The sequence below is a fragment of the Chelon labrosus genome, assembly GCF_963514085.1.
Source record: "Chelon labrosus genome assembly, chromosome: 2".
Taxonomy (NCBI): Eukaryota; Metazoa; Chordata; class Actinopteri; order Mugiliformes; family Mugilidae; genus Chelon; species Chelon labrosus.
In genome coordinates this window covers 31,013,555-31,035,317 of record NC_140338.1, presented here as the reverse complement: position 1 = coordinate 31,035,317, position 21,763 = coordinate 31,013,555, and the positions used below count along the sequence as shown (strand labels likewise).

The 21,763-nt window shown below is 38.3% G+C and overlaps 1 protein-coding gene across 1 annotated transcript; it reads left to right on the top strand.

The window, feature by feature from the left end:
* Positions 1–228: 228 nt before the first annotated feature.
* Positions 229–3,194, top strand: LOC311501423 (uncharacterized protein). The gene is made up of 3 exons (XM_084563231.1): positions 229–556; positions 639–740; positions 830–3,194. Exons 1-3 carry the CDS (start codon positions 403–405, stop codon positions 1,162–1,164), a joined length of 591 nt encoding a protein of 196 aa, XP_084419357.1. The 5' UTR covers positions 229–402; the 3' UTR covers positions 1,165–3,194.
* Positions 3,195–21,763: the final 18,569 nt, after the last annotated feature.

Sequence of the window (21,763 nt, the reverse complement as noted above, 5' to 3'; positions counted from 1 at the left end):
AAAGGAAAGGAGTGAAGTGAAGGAGGAAATGGTTAAGTAGTTTTGGACATGGCATATAGAAAGAAAAGATATGCTAAATAAATGTGTGCATTTTAAGGGGGTAGAGAAATATTTGACAGGTATAGAAATAAAGTAATTTTGATGAAAGTATAGTGTCTGCACTTTGCCAACACCATAAACAGTGACAGCTGCATGGAAACAACCAGGTGGCTGTAGCAAGCAGGTCAAACATTAATATGTGTTAAAATGAATATACTCACCCAGATTCACAGATTCCACAGTTTCCTGTTGAGCAGAAACTCGCATACTTACACAGAAAGCCACTGCCTCTTTTACAAGGTGTTTCCATTCATTTCAGAAACACACTGCAGACTTTAATGTCTTTAGTACAGGCTGAACGTCATGGAACTGTCTGAAATATATGTTAATATAAAGAGACCCGCAGGAAATCGCACCAAGAGAGTGAGGGGGATAAACAATTCAGAAAGTATTTATGAAAATGTGTTCATTCATAAAAAAGAACCAAACCGGACCCACATTGGATCTGCACAAAAAGGTAACGAACACACGGGCGGACACTAATCGCTGGCTGATTTAACTTCAGTTGACAACAAATTACGTGCTTTTGATCTTGTCAGTTGCTGGTGATGTAAGGAAGACTTCCTGCAATGCTGCTGTTGTGTTTTTGGGTCTGCTGTGTCTTCTCCTCCTGGCTGGACTCATAACTCTGGTTTTCCTGCGTAAGTACTTTGGTTGAATGGAGGTAAAACACCAGAGAGATGATACTGATTGACAGTGATACTTTCTTTGTCTTGTTTATGTGTCACAGTTATTGAGACCAACTCTAAGTTGGAAATGAAGATGAATCTGTTACACACCAGTTACCAGCCGCCTACCAGTAACAACTTTGTGACCCAAGGAAGAGACCAGTCATCGACCAGCAACAATGATGTGACTCAAGACAGAAAGCAGTCACCGACCAGTAACAACTTTGTGACCCAAGAAAGAGTGCAGTCATCGACCAGCAACAACGATGTGACTCAAGATAGAGACCAGTCACCGACCAGTAACAACTATGTGACCCAAGAAAGAGAGCAGTCATCGACCAGCAACAACGATGTGACTCAAGACAGAGACCAGTCACAGACCTTTACAGCTATATGACTCAAGAAACAGACCAACAACAAGCCACTACATCAACATGGCACAAGAAAGAGACCATTGACCTTACACAACAATCTGGCTAATGAGAGAAACCAACTTCAGGAAGAATTTAAATCCATGACCAAAATGATGATCTTCAGAAAGGGCCTTTTGCAAAGAATATTCTTGAGTGTGGCAAAACTTCTTCAGAGGGCATTTTGAGCAAGATCACAGAAGCAGCTGTTGATACATTTGAGCAACAACACTGTAACTTGACAGAGATGTGTAAAATGAAAATGTGTGACTGTGACATCAACTGATGGACTTAACCAAAAAACTTACAGTCAAGTCGGAAATATGGAGCCTCCGTTTGACAGGATCATTTTGAAATTTCCTTAAAACTTCCAGCAGCTGAAATGGGCAATGGACCAGGAATTCACCTGTTGAGGAAAATGTGACTGAAAACTTCTGAAACTATGAGTAAATTGTATTTTGCATTGAAATTATTTTTGCAAAAACAAACAATAGTGCTTGAATAAAAGCAGCGACTTCCTTGACATGATTTCAAATTTTACAGAGTTTTTTCTAGACTGTAAACACTGAACTATCCAAAGGACTATGATGATGTATTTTAGGGTAATTCTGTAAAAAGAGTAAACATCCACAATGCAGTGTAAATATATGTGGTTTGTACAGTCATACAAATGTGAGTCTCAAAATCACTGGCTTCTATGTAAAGGTTGGAGGAGAAACTTTGTAATTAACAAACACGTTTCTTAAAACCAAGTACACCATGTGTATGTTAATCAAAGAAATTACTTATAAACTTAATGATACAAGCCTTAGGTTGCAACCATTTACTGATGACTTATATTTACATGAGAAATCTGTGTGCTTTACCCAAAACAGCTGCTGCAGAAAAGTAGGAGTAATGACGTTAACTGTGATATCAGGTACTGTAATCTGCAGTTGTACTAACCTTTAACCAAAACGATAGATTGATAGACTAAAACCACCGTCATGCAGTAAAGGTCACCTTAAAACTATGTCAGCCCACAGTTTCCTGTTGACATGAGATTGGCATGCAGAGTGTATATCAAAGTGACTGTCTCTTTCAGAAGTGTATTTCTGAAAAAATAAAATTTCTGTAGACACCTCAAAAATAAACTGAAGCCTCTTTGTAGCTGAACACCATGCAGTGCTGCTTGAAGGTTTTTTGAGCCCCTTTAAAATGTTCTACATTTCTTCATGAAAGTAGATTACACATTGGTGAGGTGCACCAGTGTTTCCAGTCAAAAGAATAAGACTCAGGTATTGTTCAGTGCCTGTTTTGTTTTAAATAATGAAGGATTTGTCATGGTCTGATCTTCACAACACGTTTGTGGAATTGTATGATGGCACAAACAACAAACTGGAGCTTTCTGAGGACCTAAGAAAAATTGTTGTTGCTCATCAGGCTGGAGAAGACTATAAAACCATTTCTGAAAGAGATTTGAGACAGCTGTTACCCTCCACAGGAGTGGTTGACCAACAAAGAGCAAGACACATAATAGAGAGTTCACAAAGGAACCCAGGGTAACTTCTAAGCATCTAAAGGCCTCTCTAACATTGGCCAATATTAATTTCCATGAATCCACCATCAGTAGAACAATGAAAAACCATTGTGTGATGGCAGAGTGGCAAGGACAAAGCCACTGCTCTCCAGAAAGAACATTCCTGCTCATCTGCAGTTTTTTAAACATTATCTGGACAAGCCAGAAGAAGATTGGGAAAATGTTTTGTGAGACCAAAGTCAAAGTTCATGTTTGGAGACAACAAAACTGCATTCCATCATCAGAACCTCATCCTGTCCGTGAAACACGGGGGTGGTAATGTCCTTGTTTGGGCCCGTTTTGTTGCATCTGGACCATGATGGGTTACCATCGTTGATGGACCAATGAATTGTGAATTATAGCAGAGAATTCTAAAAGAAAATGTAAGGACATCTGTCCATGAGATGAATCTTAAGGGAAACCGGGTCATAGAGTAATAGTTTTAAGGTAACTTCTTACAGACCAGTTGCTACAAACTTACCAAAGAAAAAGCTGAAAACAAAATGATACCATAAAATGAATAGAACCTCAGAAATGTCCTTGCCAGTCCTTGAAAATGGTAATAATAATAATACACATTAATATCCCAAGATGTGTAGAATATGCATGTGGTTGTAAGAATCTGCTGTCAACAGTATTTTAATATCTATCAATACTATTAAGAACATATAGAGTAAATACACATTCAGTTGAAACCAGACATTTACATACACTGTGTTAAAAGACACAAACATTTTCACTGTCTGAAGTTAAATCAGACTAAACCTCTCCTGTTTTAGGCCAGTTAGGATTACTAAAATTATTTCTATTTGCTAGATGCCACAATAATTTATTCATTCATTTTGTATACCCGGTTATTCCTATTAAGGGTCGCGGGGTCTGCTGGAGCCTATCCCAGCTGTCATCGGGCGAGAGGCAGGGGTACACCCTGGACAGTTCGCCAGTCCATCGCAGGGCCAACACAGAGACAGACAACCATTCACACTCACACGCACACCTACGGCCAATTTAGAATCACCAATTAACCTAATGAGCATGTCTTTGGATGGTGGTAGGAAGCCGGAGTATGCCACAATAATGAGAGTGAGAATTTCTTCGAGAATTTTTTATTACTTTCTTCAAAGTCAGAAGTTTACATACACAAAGATTACTATATCTTTAAACAATGAAGGAAAGCCCTGATGATGATGTCATGGCTTTGGAAGCTTCTGATAGGTTAACAGACAACATTTGAGTTAATTGGAGGCACACCTGTGGATGTATTTTAAGGCTACACCTCAAATACACTGCTTCCTTGTTTGACATCATGGGAAATCAAAATCAAAAAATCAAAAGAAATCAGCCAAGATATCAGGAAGAGAATTGTGGAGAATTGTGGACAAGACTAGTTCATCCTTGGGTACAATTTCCAGATGCTTGAAGGTGCCACGTTCTTCTGTTCAAACAATTATACGCAAGTATAAACACCATGGGAATGTCCAGCCATCATACTGCTCAGGAAGGAGACGGGTTCTGTGTCCCAGAGATGAACGTGTTTTGGTCCGAAACGTGCGAATCAACCCCAGAACAAAAGCTAAAGACCTTGTCAAGATGATGACTGAAGCTGGTAAGAGAGTGTCATTATCCGCAGAGAAACGAGTCCTGCACCAACATGGGCTGAAAGGCCACTCAGTGAGGAAGAAGCCATTACTCCAAAAGTAACATAAAAAAAACAGATTACAGTTTGCAAATGCACACAGGGACAAAGACCTTAATTTTTGGAGACATGTCCTGTGGTCTGATGAAACTAAAGTGGAAGTGTTTGGCCATAATGACCATCATTACATTTGGAGGAAAAAGGGGGAAGTTTGTAAGCCTGAGAACACCATCCCAACTGTGAAGTATGGGGGTGGTAGCATCATGTTGTGGGGCTGTTTTGCCACAGGAGGAACTGGTGCACTTCATAAAATAGACGGCATCACGAGGAAAGAACATTATGCAGAAATATTGAAGTAACATCTCAAGACATCAAGTCAAGTCAAGTCAAGTCACGTTTATTTATATAGCACACTTAAACGCAATGTAATTGACCCAAGGTGCTCACAGAAATAAAATATATACAGTAATAAAAACAAAAATATAAATGACAAAAAAAGTAAATAAAACATAAATAAATGAAAATACAAAATAATAATAATAATAATAATAATAATAATAAACAGATTATGATTGTAGATAAAAGAACATATGGTTACTGAAACTAATACTACTAGAGAAAGATGTACAGTAAAGTTAAAGATGCCAGTTAATATAATACTGAAAAGAAATAGAAATAAGATAAATAAACAAACAAGGGGAGAAATTAATGGACATTATAGGCCAAAGAAAATAGATGGGTCTTTAAATTTGATTTAAAACTAGTGATGGTGGGACAGGACTTAATTTCTATAGGGAGATTATTCCAGAGTCTAGGGGCAGCAACAGAAAAAGCCCTATCCCCTTTAGTTTTTAGGATTGCATTTGGGACTGAGAGAAGATGTTGTGAGGAAGACCTCAGTGGCCTAGAAGGACAGTAGGGACTTAAAAGGTCACAGATATACTGTGGTGCCATTCCATTTAGGGCTTTGAAAACAAAAAGTAAAACTTTAAAATGAATTCTGTATTTGACAGGTAACCAGTGGAGTTGGGCCAGCACAGGACTTATGTGCATATGTTTCTTTGTTCCAGTAAGAAGCCTTGCTGCTGCATTTTGAACTAATTGAAGTCTAGCAAGGGTAGATTGGTTCAGACCTAAATACAGGAAGTTAAAGCTTGGGCGCAAATAGGTCTTCCAACTGGACAATGACCCTAAGCATACCAAGTGGCTTAAGGACAACAAAATCTATGTTTTGGAGTGGCCATCACAAAGCCCCAATCTCAATCCCATAGGAAATTTGTGGGCAGATCTGAAAAGGCGTGTGCGAGCGAGGCGGCCTACAACCCTGACTCAGTTACACAAGTTCTGTCAGGAGGAATGGACCAGAATTACAGCAGACTATTGCGAGAAGCTTGTGGAAGGATACGTTTGACCCAAGTCATACAGTTTAAAGGCAATGCTACCAAATACTAAGGAAATGTATGTAAACGTCTGACTTTGAAGAAAGTAATAAAAAATTCTCTTTCTCATTATTGTGGCATTTAGCAAATAGAAATAATTTTGGTAATCCTAACTGACCTAAAACAGGAGAGGTTTAGTCTGATTTAACTTCAGACAGTGAGGAAAAAAGATTTATGTGTCTTTTAACACAGTGTATGTAAACATCTGGTTTCAACTGTATATTCAAATTTAAGAGGGGAGAAGAAGAAGAGAGACCATCATGGCCAAGAAGCTAAGCACACACTTTTGTGGCACATAGCAACAGCCAAGCCTAAATTGGTCACAGTAGTAACAGAATTAAAACTAAATAAGATTAATGACTGTACTTGTCTTGATATTAACTTTTGAACTCTTCCTTTTCCTTCTTGCGATCATGTTTTGACATTTTCTGTTTCCTGTTTTTATTTCCTGTTTTATTTGAAAAGTTTCCCTTGGTGTTCCGTGTCTTGCTTTACTTCTTGACATAAGTGGTTTCTCCTTGTGTGCTCCCCCTCAGTAATCTTACCTGTTTAGCAAATATATGCAACGCTGAAATAACTGTGAAAAGACTCACATTTAACCACGGGAAAAAGTAAAGTACACTATTGTGGCATATCCTGATGCCACTGTGGGTTCTTCAGCAGAGAGTTAGAGGGCAATGACATTTGTAGTTCTTTATTTGTCCTCGCATGGCATAATCTTGTGCTGCCAACAGCCAAGAGTGTCTTCCTCTGTGTCGTGTCTGGTCCAACACACTACTGTATTAAAAGGAGAGCGTGATCAGCTCAACAGGATGCAGGTGTGCTAATCAGTCTCACCTAGCGCTGCTCTCCTGAACCCTCTCCACACGTCTCTCCTGCAGCTGATGCACCACGCCCCCTCCACAACTATGATAGCAGAAATACAATACTAATATATTATAAAAATACATCTCTGCACATACAAGTACATGTCATCTGTATTACAGCAAGAATAATGTTGTGAAGATTCTTTGCTATGCAGCTCAAACTGAGAACTATTTTCAGGTCACATGTCTGTGTTCCTCTATTCAGTAAATATTTGAAGCCAGTCATAGTTTGATAAAAAAAAGGAAGCTCTTCAACGTAAGCTATAAATGTCTTAGACACAGGATCTAACACCGAAGCAACATCACCTACCACACCTACATAAAACCATTTGTGCTTTGTGGTTCTTAGATTGAAGGTAGAAGTTTAGATAGTTAGGAATATGCTGATCAGCGGTTATTATAGAGTACACAGAATAAAATATCGTGTTGTGTTTCATTCACATATTTGAAAGTCTTACAACAGTCATTTAATTCAGCTTGACTCCTTTCTGCATGTACCTCAGTCAGCCTGTTACAAGCAACACCCTCCTACCTCAGCCTCATTGTTCTTAACTTCCAAGATAATCTCTTCTCTTCAACATCTAGAGCCCTATTCGCACGGGACTAGTTTTACCTGGGGACGTCATGTGACAGCAACGATCCCCCTACGTCTGTGTTTCATGTGGCGCATTCGCACGGGATAAGCAAACTCTTAATTTACTATGCATATTTATGTCTCTGCTACTTTCCGCTTCATTCCACTGCATGTCAGAGGACATTTTACACTTTTTGACAGCTTCAGTTACTTTGCGAATTCTAATTGATAATAAAAAATATATATTTTTAAAAATAAAACATGATGAGACTACTGATCCCGGGATAGAAATTACAAACGACCTGACAGTATTCAAACGAGAGGCAGAAAAAAAGCCGCAAATCAAACAAAGGTCTTGGAAAAAGTAAAAACACACCCCAAAATCAGGGATGCCGATTCGCACTGTCATAGTATTATCACAGGACCTCTGTGTTATGTGAAATAGGGTAGGTTATTTGCGGTGTAATTTTTACTTTACAAATTACGGACATGGCCGATTCGCACGGGATTAAGATCACAGACGACCTCCGCTATTATTACAAATGAAGGTAGAAGGTACGTACACATAACAGTGTATGTACAGTCATGTACAGTCACAATATTTATTTCTCTATTTATGCAACAACCATGCATGTACAGTCAATATTTATTTTTGTATTACTATTTTTATTATTCTTCACTGGGTGTATTGGTATTCTGGGCTTTTTATACTGTTTCCTACATGTATGTCTGAAAGTGCTGGTTGCGATGGAGATGTCAATTTCCCTGCGGGAACCTCCCAAAGGGATCAATAAAGTCGTCTATCTATCTATCTATCTATCTAAATTACCGGAGGTCCCCACTAGTCCCGTGCGAATAGGGCTTTAGTCTGGGTCAGTCTTCAGAAAGTACTGTCAGTACAGTATCACTCTCCTGTACTACCATACTAGATTTACATGTAGTATGCATCTCGTTTCCAATAAATAAATATTACCTATGTATGTGGCTCCATATATGGTCAGTATCAACTGCTGCCATGTGTCTAAGTCCATGTATCAGCTTCATTTTATTCACCTAATGGGAGGGCTGTATACTAATGCTAGTTGAGATACAGTGGCTTTAATGGTAAAGTAAGTTCTTTTTCATGATTGGAATGACTATTTTATACTAATCCACTTATTCAGTAAAATAAAATGCACCCCTACTGCAAATTTAGTTTATTTGCAAAATGTACAAACTAACAGCTGTTTGCAATAAACAAATCAAACAAGAACAATTTAAATAGCTCAACATGACTAATATTGCAAGTGGTTTCTACAAATCCGACAAAAAAATGCCTCTTTTAATGACTACAGCAGTCTCAAACTGCAGTCATGACGGGGTTGAATAATTTTGAGATTGCACTAGTCATTAAAAGTGGCATCTTGGATTGAATTTGGAGAAACCACTTGTAATATTAGTTGTGTTAAGCTATTTAAATGGTTCTGGTTTGATTTGTTTATTGCAAACAACTGCTAGTGGGCTGCTAGTTGTACATTTTGACAATAAATGTAATTAGCAATGGAGTTTGAATCATTTTGATTGCAGCTGTAGTCACATGTTGGCAATGTACAGACTAAATAAGATATTTTTGAGGCCCTTGTTTTAATTTGTGCAAAAGCTGGACATCTCATTTGTGTATTTGTGATGTGTAAATAATGAGCAACATAAATTATGAAGCTGAGAATGGTTGACACTGTGGTGTTTGAGTATCTTCAGCAGCTGATATTGTTGATATCGTTGCAGAGTTGAGCTTTACAGAAAAAAAGATGGTTACTAGAAAATGAGGAACAACTAGTGTTTTAAGTACTATAAAAAGAGAATCACCCCTACCAGCACCATTTTCAGTAAACACTCTTTCAGCAACAACACCTTTGTCACTCACCACTGAAATATGGAGATGGTTTCCCATGAAGAGGATCCTGAACTCTCTATGGTGTATGAAAACTTTGGTAGTGTTTCGGACAGGAATGCTGCATTAAAGAGCCCCTCTGCTGAAGACAAAACAGTGAATGCTGTGGAACCTGGTGAGACAAGCATTTTGACATTCAACTTTAAATATAAAAGTGACAGATGTGAAAACATCACCTCTATATTTTTACTCATAAACATGTTGCATTGATTATGTATGCATTTTAGAGTCTTGTGCTACCTTCTTATAGTTCATGTTTACTTTTATTTGCATAAACCTGTGATATGTACTTTAGACATTTGTTAATGTCAACAAAAGTAGCTCAATTTAAGAGTGTATATGCACATAATGATTTATAAAAGCACAGGCTGTGCCTACATCCTGGAACCAGTCTTTAAAAACCTTTTATCCAGCACCTACAGATGACTTTATTCATGAGTTTGAATCATTTGGACCAGATTTAACATGTTATTAAGGAACAAAGTTGAATGTTTTCAAAGAAAATTGAGCTGAGAGAGAACATTTATTATTATTGATTCAATACATGAATCTATTGGTGAATGGGCGATTTTTATAAGGTTTACAATAAGCCTCCAGGGAAAGTGTCAAGTTTGATCATATATTGTACTTGTATGTTTAATGTTGTGGGGACATGATTACACAGCCATATTGCAGGGACTCGAATTCTTTTGGGGAATTAAGAATAAAACAAAATCTAAATTTATGTGGGTTCTGCATTCATGTGGGTTTCACACACAGGAGTAAAAGTGCGCAGGCTGATTGCTGTGGGCCTTGGACTCATGTGTGTCATACAAGCTGTTCTCAACATTTCCCTGCGTCTTGCACACTGTGAGTATCTTAACATGTTTCTGTTACCAGCTTTGCACCTCACTTCTGAAAAACATGTCAGAAATTACACTTACTGTAACAAGTTATGATGATAACTTAACGAGGCGTTTACGAAACACTTCTGCTCATATATTTATCACAGTGCACACTGTCATCTCACCTTCATATTAACATTTTCTTTTACTAAATGTTTAAGAATCTTATAGTGCAGCACCTATTTATTCTTTCCACTAAATATTAAACAGAAAATGATTTTCTGTGACTGAGTAAAATATCCAACAAAGGTTCAAAAAAGGCAACTTTTTTTATCGCATCTTTTAGTGTATTATAGTTTGTTAAATGCTTTTGATGTCTGTTATGTATTTTAAACCCTGTTTTACCTGTACGGTGACCTTGGGTGTTTTGAAAGGCGCCTATAAATAAAATGTATTATTATTATTATTATTATTATTAACTGGACTTGTAGAGTTTTTTTTTTTTTTTTTTGAGAAGACGTTTCACCACTCATCCGAGTAGCTTCTTCAGTGGATAAACCATGACCTGGATGACTGAGAACCTTCAAAGACACTGAGTAAAATACATAAAAGGTTATATAAAGATGACTATTTCTGTCAGAAACAGAAATAGACAAAATGATTAACTGTAAACTAGTGGCACACTGCAATTCCTACTTGTATTTTCCTTACAATGCAGAAGCACATGTCACTGGAAGAAAACTGTAGCTGCAACATTCACACTAAGGATACAGTGTCAGGTTAAGTAGAGGAACCTAAAACTTTTATTAAGGCAATTATAGAAATAATTTCAGATTTTGAAGGTAGGTATAAAAACCTGAAGAGCTAGATGAGCTATAGATGTAGCTGAATGAGTTAAATGTTGTTGTTCTGTTATACTGTAGTTTGTCTTAACAGGAGGAGAAATAGTAGTTCCTCTTCACAGCACTAAACAAGTCAGAAGTTCTGAACTAATGTGTTGTCATGCTTTTAAACCTGATCGACTTCAATTGCAAGTAATTGTATCCTCCCCATGACAGTTTCACAGTATAATTCCCTGTCTGAAGAGAGAGACAAATATAAGAAGATCAACTTTGGTAAGTAAGACAGAAATACTCAATAAAAACCAGGGCTAGGATCTGAGGTTGTATAGATCCAATACTAAGTAAAATGCTAAAAGTCTTAACAGCTTTGGGACCATGAGGTCACTGGTTTGATCCCCTCCATGTCTACGGCTGAGATGCCTTGAGAAAGCATCCCCCCCCCCCAACTGCTTCCTGGGCTCCAAGTGTGATCACTTGAATGGATTACATGCAGAGAACCATTTCCTTGTATGTGTGTACATATATACATGGCAAATAAAGTTAATTTGACTGAAACGTCATATGTTTCACATAAGTAATTAACAGCTTTATAACAATAGCGTGGTTTGTCTCCTAGCTTCCTCCGTCTGCTTTGTCTCCATTTGTCCATTAAGTTACAGGACACTAGATGAAAAATGTACAGTACATATTTAAAGTTGCGTTGGAGAGTGTTAAATTATAAATAATTCACTTTGAAACTTAAATATCTGTTAACCTCCCAAACAGATATGGAGACCAGTTTCAGAAATCTGACTGAAGAGAGAAACAACCTGAACAGAACCATCTATAGTAAGTATCATGATAATGGCATTAGTCATCTGGATTGTAAGGGATTTAAACTCAATCCTAGGCTAACAAGTGTATATGCTGTGCCAGTCTCTTAAAATCCTTAGCCTGACTCATAGACATGCAGTCTTTTTGAAGGCCATGGAGAGCTCTACAGAGGTCAATAAATTACTGCAATGAAATGAATCTCTTGTAAAATTCTCCCTTAAGTTGTGGATGTAATATGATTATTTCACTAATGGTGGTCACCAGGTATTGAGGCCAGTTTCCGAAATCTGACTGAGGAGAGAGATAAGCTAAACAGAACCGTCTATGGTAGAAAGATGATGAAGACATTTTCTGAGTTAATGTTCTGAAAGAGTATAACAACTTTTAAAATAACACAATTTACCAGCTTCATGAGCAATCAGGACTTATGTTAGAAGACAGATGATTGTTTTAGATCAAGAACAAGATGCAATAACTTTTCAAAGACAAGTTGACCGCAGAAGATGATAGAAATTATTTTTCAGATGTTAAGGCCAACTTGACTGAAGAGAGAGACAAGCTGCAAAGAACCATCTATGGTAAGTATGATGATGATGACCTTAGTAATGAAAAACAGTTTAGATTCAAGTGTTAAATTTGATATGTGCAAATCTTAACACACAAGACTCCCAGGACTCAGAGGTATGCCAACAACTGCTCACTGATAAATGAATACACTAGATCTTGGAAACTCTTTTTCAGATGTTGAGGCCACTAACAAAAACCTGATTGAACAGAGAGATGAGCTGAAGGGGAAGCTGAAGGACTTTGGTAATTACAAAAATAAAACAGCATCAGTTGTCAGAGCTTGGTTCCAACAAGGGACAAGTCATTTAAATGTGTTACATGATACAGATCAAGTAGTTAAATGTTTATTCTGTTATAGTTCAGCTGCAGGAAAAATACTAGCAATGTAAAAAGTACATTTTCACGTCATTGTTCTTGTGAACGTGATCTGAATGTGTAATTGTAAGCTCCACTCAAATTGACAGTTTCCCTGAATAATTCCCTGACTGAAGAGAGAGATGAGTGTAAGAAGATCAACTTTGGTAAGTAAGACGATGAAAGTACTCAACATCTCTAGTCTGCAGGGGTGTCAGTCCAATGCTAGTAAAAGTAAATGTAAGCGCAAAAAGTATGAAACATCATGTGTTGCACATAGCTTGGTAATAAAGGAGTTGTGTGTCTCTTAGCTTATTTCAGAAGTATTTTATCTGGATCTGTCTAGAAAAGCAATGAATACAGTGAAACTAATATCACAATATTCAGTCAGTAAACCTATAGTCTCAGTAACTCACAAGATACTAGCTGGCATGCATACATATTTATTCCTAGATTCCTACCTTGACTATGTCATTCATTGAAGATTGAGCTTTGAATTATTGAAATGAAATGATGTTAAAAACACTGACAATCTGTTTTAAACAATGCGATCTGAAAATGATGGTAACCTCCAAACCAGGCATGGAGGCCAGAATCAGAAATCTGACTAAAGAGAGAGATGAGCTGAACAGAATTGTCTATGGTGAGTAATTATGATGATTCCGTTTGAAAGCTACATGGTAATACAAGTTTTAGGATGAGAGCCAAACACTTTTACATCAGTATCATTAGAGATCTCTATTACTATGGAAGTTCTCAGAAAGACTGATGTATATTGAGCAGAATAACCCAACAATTTCTATGAATAAATGAATGTAATAGACTATTGGAACTCTTTCAGATAATGAAGCCAGTATTCAAAACCTGACTATAGAGAGAGATGACCTGAATAGAACCGTCTATGGTAAGTATAATGATGAAGACATTTTGCACGTTAACATTTGGAGGGTAATACAAGTATAAGAATGATAGTCAATCACCATAATTATAATTAGAAGGTCAGGATGGCTAATAGAGGACGAGATTGTCTCAAGAAACTGTCCCGGAGACTAATGTTTTGGATGTATGCAACACAACAACAAACGGACTTCATGATCACTTCTGTTCAAAATGTTATCTAAATTAGTGTCTATAAGCTCGGGAGATTTACAAACTGTGATTGTGACTATCATACCTGTAATTGGTCAACTGGGGTCCTAGGATTAGGAAAGTGATCAATTCCTAGATAAATTCCTTTTTAAATTTAGATAAATGTGTGTTTTTTTTCTTTGTTCCTGTCTGCTTGCTTATTTGCCTGTCCATCAACCTTAAGTCATCTGTAAAATTCTCAGTTATGTACTGTAGATCATGGTAGACCCATGATTTTGAGTGTTTTTTATTACCTGTATGTGCTTGGGTTACTTGAAAATGTTTCATCTCTTTATTTGAACATACTGCGATTACCCAAGGAAGATTTTGTGACGAGCATCTGAAAACCTAATGGTGTTGGAAAAACACTGCATCACTGTTCAAACCCAATAACACACCAAGCCAGAACCCTGCCCACACAGGATTAAGCAGAGCCTTGTAGTGTAGTTTAGTGAAGCAATGACTTGAACATCACAATCACCATTGCTGTAGAAGTACAGAGCCAACTCCTCAGGTCAGGACTCTGTGCACCTTTATCTGAAAGACAATGAACACTCCTTCAGAGTGTTCAGAGGACACATTTTGGGTAGAGAACACCAATGTGGCAAAGTAACAGTGAAAGAAGCCATCTATGTTAAACTCCCGGTGGTCTGAGACACCAACTATCCATCACTTTCCCTGCAGTCTTCGGGCCTGTTCAGACCATCTATCAAGATCCGATCAAGACCAAAATTTTGAGAAAGGCGGTCGCTTTCTTCCTTTCCTTTTTTTACCATCGCCATTATCACTCCCTCCACCACCTGTTCAGTCATGCTGCCCACTGACAGTTTACCAGTCTGGCCAGGTCCTTCGTCCAGGCTGTGTGTCTCCTGTGTCATTATGCACCTGAGACAGTGTCCTTGACCATGCTTTGTTAATATATCAGTTCTGTCTGCTTCAGCTCCAGCTGCCAATTTATATTGCTGATGCTTCTGGATGTTTCAGCTCCACCCATTGTGTGTCCTGCTCCTTGGTCAATGTCTGTCTACCCAAGTCTCCGGCATTCCTTCTTGGGGTTTGACGCAAGTTTCTTCTCAGTTCCTTTCTTCAGTTTTTCCCCTCTTCATCCTCCTGAGTGGTTCTGCTATTTCTACTGCCAGCTGTCAAACAGTCAACAAGCTGAGACCAGCAACTTATCATTAGTAAATGAATGCAGTAAATTGTAAAAATTCTTTTTCAGATAATGAAATCATTATTAAAAATCTAACTGAAGAGAGAGATGAGCTGCAGAGGATGCTTAATGATTCTCGTAAGTATGAATTAAAACTTCCCTGTTCAGATTCAAGGTCTGATGACTGAATATAGAGTCAAAGTTTTAGTACATTAATAGGTGTGAGTCTATAAATGTGGATTAGAAACGAAAGCATACAGTCATCATGCAATATAATTAAACTGGAGCTGTACATAAACAAAGTAACTTAATGCCAATATTATTTATGTAGTAGTGAAAGGGATTGTCATGTCCTACATTACCCACACAAGGCATCTTTTATCATTTCATTAATTTTGTTTATTCTATTTTTTTTTTTTTAATTCTTTATTGTACTAGACCTTGGGTTGCCACCTTTCAGAAAGGTGGGACACCCACCATGGCTCCTCTGGACTATGACCACCATGGACCCGACTCCTGTGGGGCAGAGCACGCGCAGCAGTGGTATGTTTTATTTTGTGCTGGTGGTTTTAGTAAAGGGGTGATCAACAATTAGTCATACTTAAAGCTTGAAATGCTTTATTAACAATGAACACATTTTCTTATAAAGTGCAGTTACTTAAATCTTAAATGAAATGAAAATCTATCAATGAACTTTTAAATTATAAATAAAATGTATTTATTTACTTATTTATTAACTGTTAATCTATTAGTATGATTTGTTTTTTTAAGTGGCCATATATAATATTTATATACTACTGTATATTAAATAAATGATCATTCATTCAACTTAACATCCTAAACCACACATGTCAAACTCAAGGCCCATAACTGTATCCCGCTTGCAAGATAATATTTTCTATCTATCAGAACGGGCCCGCAGGTATTTTCCGTGCGTCAGGCGGGAACGTCAATCAGATCCTCCTCCCAACTTTATTGTCAAACTTGTCAGAGTCTCATGGCAACCGCTCAACCGCTCTGAAGTTCATACGGTTGACCAATAAAAGCTCAAGCCACAAGCATTAGAGCACTAAATACTAAAATATGTTAACGGAGATTCTGACACAAAGACGTAGTAACACTGTACTAGTTAGCAGCGTTACTACATCTTTGTGTAAGGCGTACCAGTTCCCAGACCATTTAGCAGACAAATGGGCGGCTGTGGCTCAGTAGGTAGAGTGGGTTGTCCACAAGGGTTAGCAGTTCGATCCCCGGAATGTGCCACATGCCGAAGTGTCCTTGAGCAAGACACTGAACCCCCAGTTGCTCCCAGTGCGTGGCACTGGTGTGTGAATGTGTGTGTGCTTGTGTGAGCGAATGGGTAGATGTGTCTGTGACAGTAAAGCGCTTTGAGTGCCAATAGGTAGAAAAGCGCTATATAAAAACAAGGCCATTTACCATTTACAGCGGGCTAAATCGGTTAGCCTACTGTTCCACAGTAGCACACAGAAAATTTACTATAAATGCCACTGCAGCTAAACGCCAGTCTGTTAACATACATGCTAATATACAGACACACTGAAAGTGGCCGTTAGCCAAATAACAGCAGCATGTTTAACACGGCATTAGCATGCTAACTTAGCCCCGTGGTTAGCTCCGCTGATTGGGTTTGATGCCACTGTCCTAAATAATCAATCAAACCACAATAGTCTAAGAAAATAGGCTATGCTCATGCACTGACATCTTCTGGCAAAAGCACAACCAGATAGGAAATCAATCATAACCAGTGATGGGAATAGCCGCATTAAAATAAACAGCGTTAGTAACGGCGTTATTTTTTTTTCAGTAACGAGTAATCTAACTAATTACTATTTCCTCCGTTACAACGTCGTTACCGTTTCCCGCATAAGTGATGACGATTGGCTAAGGTAGAGTAATTTCATGGTAAGCCAATCAGCGGCAGGGCAGTGTTCAGTTGGGTGGGTGTTGTTTGCGCGCAAAGCAGTATCACACAAGCAATCAGAGGGTCGGCAGCAATGGCAGCATTCAGAGGTAAAGTTGCCTTTTTCATGGTGGAAGTATAGGCACTACTTTAACCTCATTGAGCTAAAAGGCAAGAACGTACACGTGAAGTGTACATTATGCTCAGAAAAAAAAAATCTAATTCTTAGACGTATTTAAACATATTTAAATATGCAATAGTTACTTTCGCTGGTAACTACTTACTTTTATAGTGGAGTAATTCAGTTACTAACTCAGTTACTTTTTGGGAACAGTAATTAATAACTATAACTAATTACTTTTTAAAAGTAACGTGCCCAACACTGATCATAACATAATGTTTCATACGTATCAGTCTCAGGAGATGATTGAGGTATGAAGAACTTTGACACTGATGCTTGGGTCTTCTGTGTTCCGCCGTGCGCCACTGAAAACACTCACCGCCACATTTTACAGTTGGCCTTATACTCATCTCCAGTGACGCTGTCCAGCCAAGGATGTGCCTCTTCCCACTCACGCCTGTAATTTTGCAAGAGTTTTCGTTTTTTAGGACACGGTGGAGTACCGGGTGTAGTGGACATTTTTAAAAGGCGTGGGTTTTGTGAGCAGCACCGTGTGTGATGTCTTTCACTAGGCAACTGTGACAGCGCCACACGCAGGCAGGCAGGTACATACCGTATATTCATGGGTTTCACCAGGTCCCTTTCCACAGGTGTTTAAAATCAAGCACCTAGATTATGAATGTAGACTGCATGGTGCTTGATTAAAATGGTACAGACACACAGAGGAGCGGAGTCAGGCGGAGGAGTTTGTTTTCATCCCAGAGCATTCACACTGATTTGTACTGCACAGCAGAGCTCCTGTTATACCTGACTTGTTAGTGGTCTATATCTAAGATCCTTTTCATACTTCAGTTTTTAATTGTGGTCTTTCACCTTAACTGCAATAACGAACTGACTTTATTTCTTGGATTTTTTTCTTGTTGTTAGATAATAGAAGAGACACTAATGTTCTCTCTGCGTTTCACCAAACCCAACAAGAGTGGGTGTCTTTTAGGGGTAGTTTTTACTACATGTCTTCTACCAAGAAAGCCTGGGAAGACAGTAGAAATGACTGCCTTCAAAGAGGTGCGGACCTGATGATTATCAACAGCAGAGAAGAACAGGTGGGAGACTGTGAATTTATTGTGTACGACAGATGATACTTAGAGACTTTTCAACTGATCATTCAAGCTATACATCAAAATTACTTTTTTACTGACTCACAACAGTAATTGCACACAGATGCTCTTTAGCATGTGTTTTCTTTAAAACAGTGAACAAAAATGAAACAATAAAGTGAAATAATTATCTACAGATATCAGTGTATAATATATAACAAGCATATATAACATATATCGCACATGGTAATAAATAAATATCCTGCACAGTGCACACATGTTATTGTCCATTAGTATACACATCGCTTTCCATGGGGCAGTCCAGACAGATGATGGGTGGGGCCTCTGATGATGTTTCTGTGCAATGTCCTGTAAGGGGTGGATGTGAGGTGCCAGTGATCTTTTTTTCTGCGGTCCTCACCACTCTGTGCACAGATTTCTTGTCTGGGTCAAAGCTGCTCTCTTCGGTGCTTCTATAAAAGTTATTGAGGATGGTAGAGGGAGATGTGCTGACATCAGTTTTATTTCTGTCAGATGTTTACAGCTTGTTTCTTTCTTTGTAAACTAGAACTTTGCGAACCAATTCAAGAAGAACATGTGGGTTGGACTGAGTGACTTTCAGAATGAAGGAAGATGGGAATGGGTGAATAGGACTCCTCTGACCACAAGGTTCACACACACACGTTTGAAATAAATCATTCACTTGTTCAACTTTAATCTGTAAGACTGAAAACAAAAGAATGACTGAACTTCAACTGGGTTTAGCATGTACTCATTTTGTTTTGCTTCGGTCTCAGCTACTGGACTAATGGTGAGCCTAATGGTGCCACGCATGAAAACTGTGGCAGTGTAAAGAGTTTTCAAGACAACAACAGCTGGAATGATGAAGGTTGTTTCACTTTACTCTTCTGGGTATGTGAAAAGAAGACTTCTCCGTAACTCTACCTCTCCCCCTGCAAGAGAGTACAGAAGACAAGGCAATGATGTGGACGTCTCAAATGCAGCTGAGCAGAAGACGCAATGTAGTAACATTCCTATTTGTTATCATTTTTAGATGTGAATACCATTTACAGATTTGCTAGCTTAGTGTGAATGTAGTTTTAAAGGCATGTACATAGAAATAAATACATAGAAATGTAAACTCTAGTGGATTATATGTGCTTTGACGAACATTTAAATAACATCTACAGTGTTCTCATTTGTTGTCATTATACTAAATTACTAAATTCTCAAAATTAGGAATGTCTCTTGGGACATACAGTATTTGTTGGTCGCTGTTCATCATAACACATTCAAGTCACAGTCATGTAATGACCATGTCAATGTCAATTTGTTAATAAAGTTGTTGAGATGTTGTCCAAAGTGCTATATAGAGTAAATAAGGCATGTCAAAATATGGAAAACATAAACATATGGTCAACACAAAAATTAAGACAATGAAGACACAGATGTAAAAATATAATATAAAGTTAAAAAAATATAATACATGCTAAATTAAATGTATGTTGTTAAAATGAGTTTCAAGAAGGGATTTAAAAAGACTGTTTTAGACTCTGGGGGCTGCAGCGGAGATAGTACGCGCCCTCCCCTGCGCTTCAGCCTTGTTCTTGAGACAACCTTGAGACAATAGTCTTCAGACATGAGTAACCTTAATGTGAATTAATGAGATCAGAGAGAAATGTCTAACATGGGCTTAAAAGTGCAGACTCTCAGCTTTATTGGAAGGTCAGATCCCAACAGGAGGAACTCCCCATTTTTATTTTTTTGTCTGTTAAACAGGGGACAGGTCTGGATTTGCCCTCAAAAAATAGCTTGTTAAATGAACATGAAAAAATATGGAAAGGATTTCCACCTGATTGAATTGCTATATTTAAACCTAATGCAGTTCTGTTTGTCCAGCCTAGTGTAAGTAGGTACATTACTCCAGTAAATTGTATTGGTCCACTGGGAGAGAGGCATGGAAGGAAACAAAAGCAAACAAGCCAAAACCTTTGATTATTCTATATGTTAAATAAAGGTGCAATGACAGTCACTTCTACTTTATAAAACTCAAACTCAGTATATATATATAAAAAAAAAATCTTCTTCTTGATTTAAAAAGAAGAGGTAAAATAAAATATCATATGACACACCAAAGCACTGGCATGAGTTGGAGCTTTGGTCAGAGTTTCCTGTGGGCTGAAACTGTTTAACAGTAGAGGGAGGTAGTGCTTTATTGTGATATATGCATATAAAGAAAGAAGAACACCCCAGACTGGCACTGTCTAAAACACATCCCCTTAAAACATGGCTGGTCATAAACATGAATCTGCAAACCTCTGAGATGATGTTGTCAAGAGTTACAATATTGTTACAATACTACTGAGGTATCTCTTGATCAGTGGATAAGCTGTTTTGTTTTCTTCTTGTTTGATATTGTTCTTTTATGTACCACTGTGCATGCATGATGACCTCCTTAGCACCTAGTGCGGCAATATGCTGATGTAAAGGAACTTATTAAGACTTCACCACATGGACACAAAACCTGTGTGATGCCTTGCTCCAGTCTCTTACCTTTAATACTATGAAGGCAGTTGATATACACCTTGACCATGACCAAAGTTTGGGGAACTGAGAGGGACTGAGCAGGTCACACTTGACTTGCAAAGACACTTCGAGCAGTACTTGTCAATCACAAAGGAAGCAAGTGCCCAAATGTGACAATTTACTGATGTATACTTAGTGTAGCAGTCTAGTCTCCCTCTGTCCATTCAGCTGCAGAGTCACCATAAAAACAGGAAGTTGTTTGCTGAGCTCTTCCCTGACTCTGAGTGCGTGCATTCCTTCTGCCACCCTGGAGCCCGCGTCAACCAGGTCGCATCCTGGTGTATCCTGGTGTTAAAAAAGTGTTTTTAACATTCCTGTAAAATGCCATGATGTGTGCACTGTCAGCACAGACATCAAAATGGCTGTGCTGAACGTGCGCTCTCTGTTAAACAAATCTTTTATCATAAATGATTTAATTTTAGATAAAACCTTAAGACTCTGTTCTTCTTACAGAGACATAGCTTGGCACCGATGCACCTGTTGTTCTCACTGAGTCTTCCCCACCAAATTTTAACTTTCTATTTTCTACTGGGGGGGGGGGGGGGGGGTGCATCCATAACAAGAACCACAATGTCCTCAAATGAAGTTCCTTTTAACAGTTACTCATCATTTGAGCATGCCTTTGTTTTTAGCAGCCCTCCTACTCTTTGCATAACGGTCTACAGACCACCCCAGTACTCCACCTCTTTTATCAGTAAATTCTCTGAATTATTATCAGTCATTCACACCACCTGCAACAGGATTTTAATAACTGGTGATTTTAATCTACATGTAGACAACACCTCGGACCCAGTATCCAGAGAATTTTGAAACCTCTTAAACTGTTTGGATTTTAAACAGCATGTCACACAGCCGACCCACAGCAGCCTGCTGTGGGTTGGCTGTGTGACATTAAAATCGCTGTATTGGCTTCCTGTGTGTTTAAGGATCGATTTCAAGGTTCTTTTACTCGTTTTTAAGTGTCTTAACAGTCTTGGGCCTTCTTATTTATCTGCCTTACTTTTACCATATCAACCCTCGCAGACCCTGAGGTCTTCCAGCACTGGCCTTTTAACCATACCAAAAGTCAGATCAAAAACACACGGGGAGGCGGCTTTTAGTTATTATGGCCCCCGATTGTGGAACAGCCTGCCGGAGAACCTCAGGGCCGCAGAGACTGTTGATGTTTTTAAAAAGAGGC

Bases quoted from the DNA above. Each gene is read 5' to 3' on its own strand.
- LOC311501423 (XM_084563231.1), top strand. From the start codon at position 403: ATGGAACTGTCTGAAATATATGTTAATATAAAGAGACCCGCAGGAAAT. The intron at 557-638 runs GTAACGAACACA...TGATCTTGTCAG, and splicing joins CATTGGATCTGCACAAAAAG to TTGCTGGTGATGTAAGGAAG. The intron at 741-829 runs GTAAGTACTTTG...TATGTGTCACAG, and splicing joins CATAACTCTGGTTTTCCTGC to TTATTGAGACCAACTCTAAG.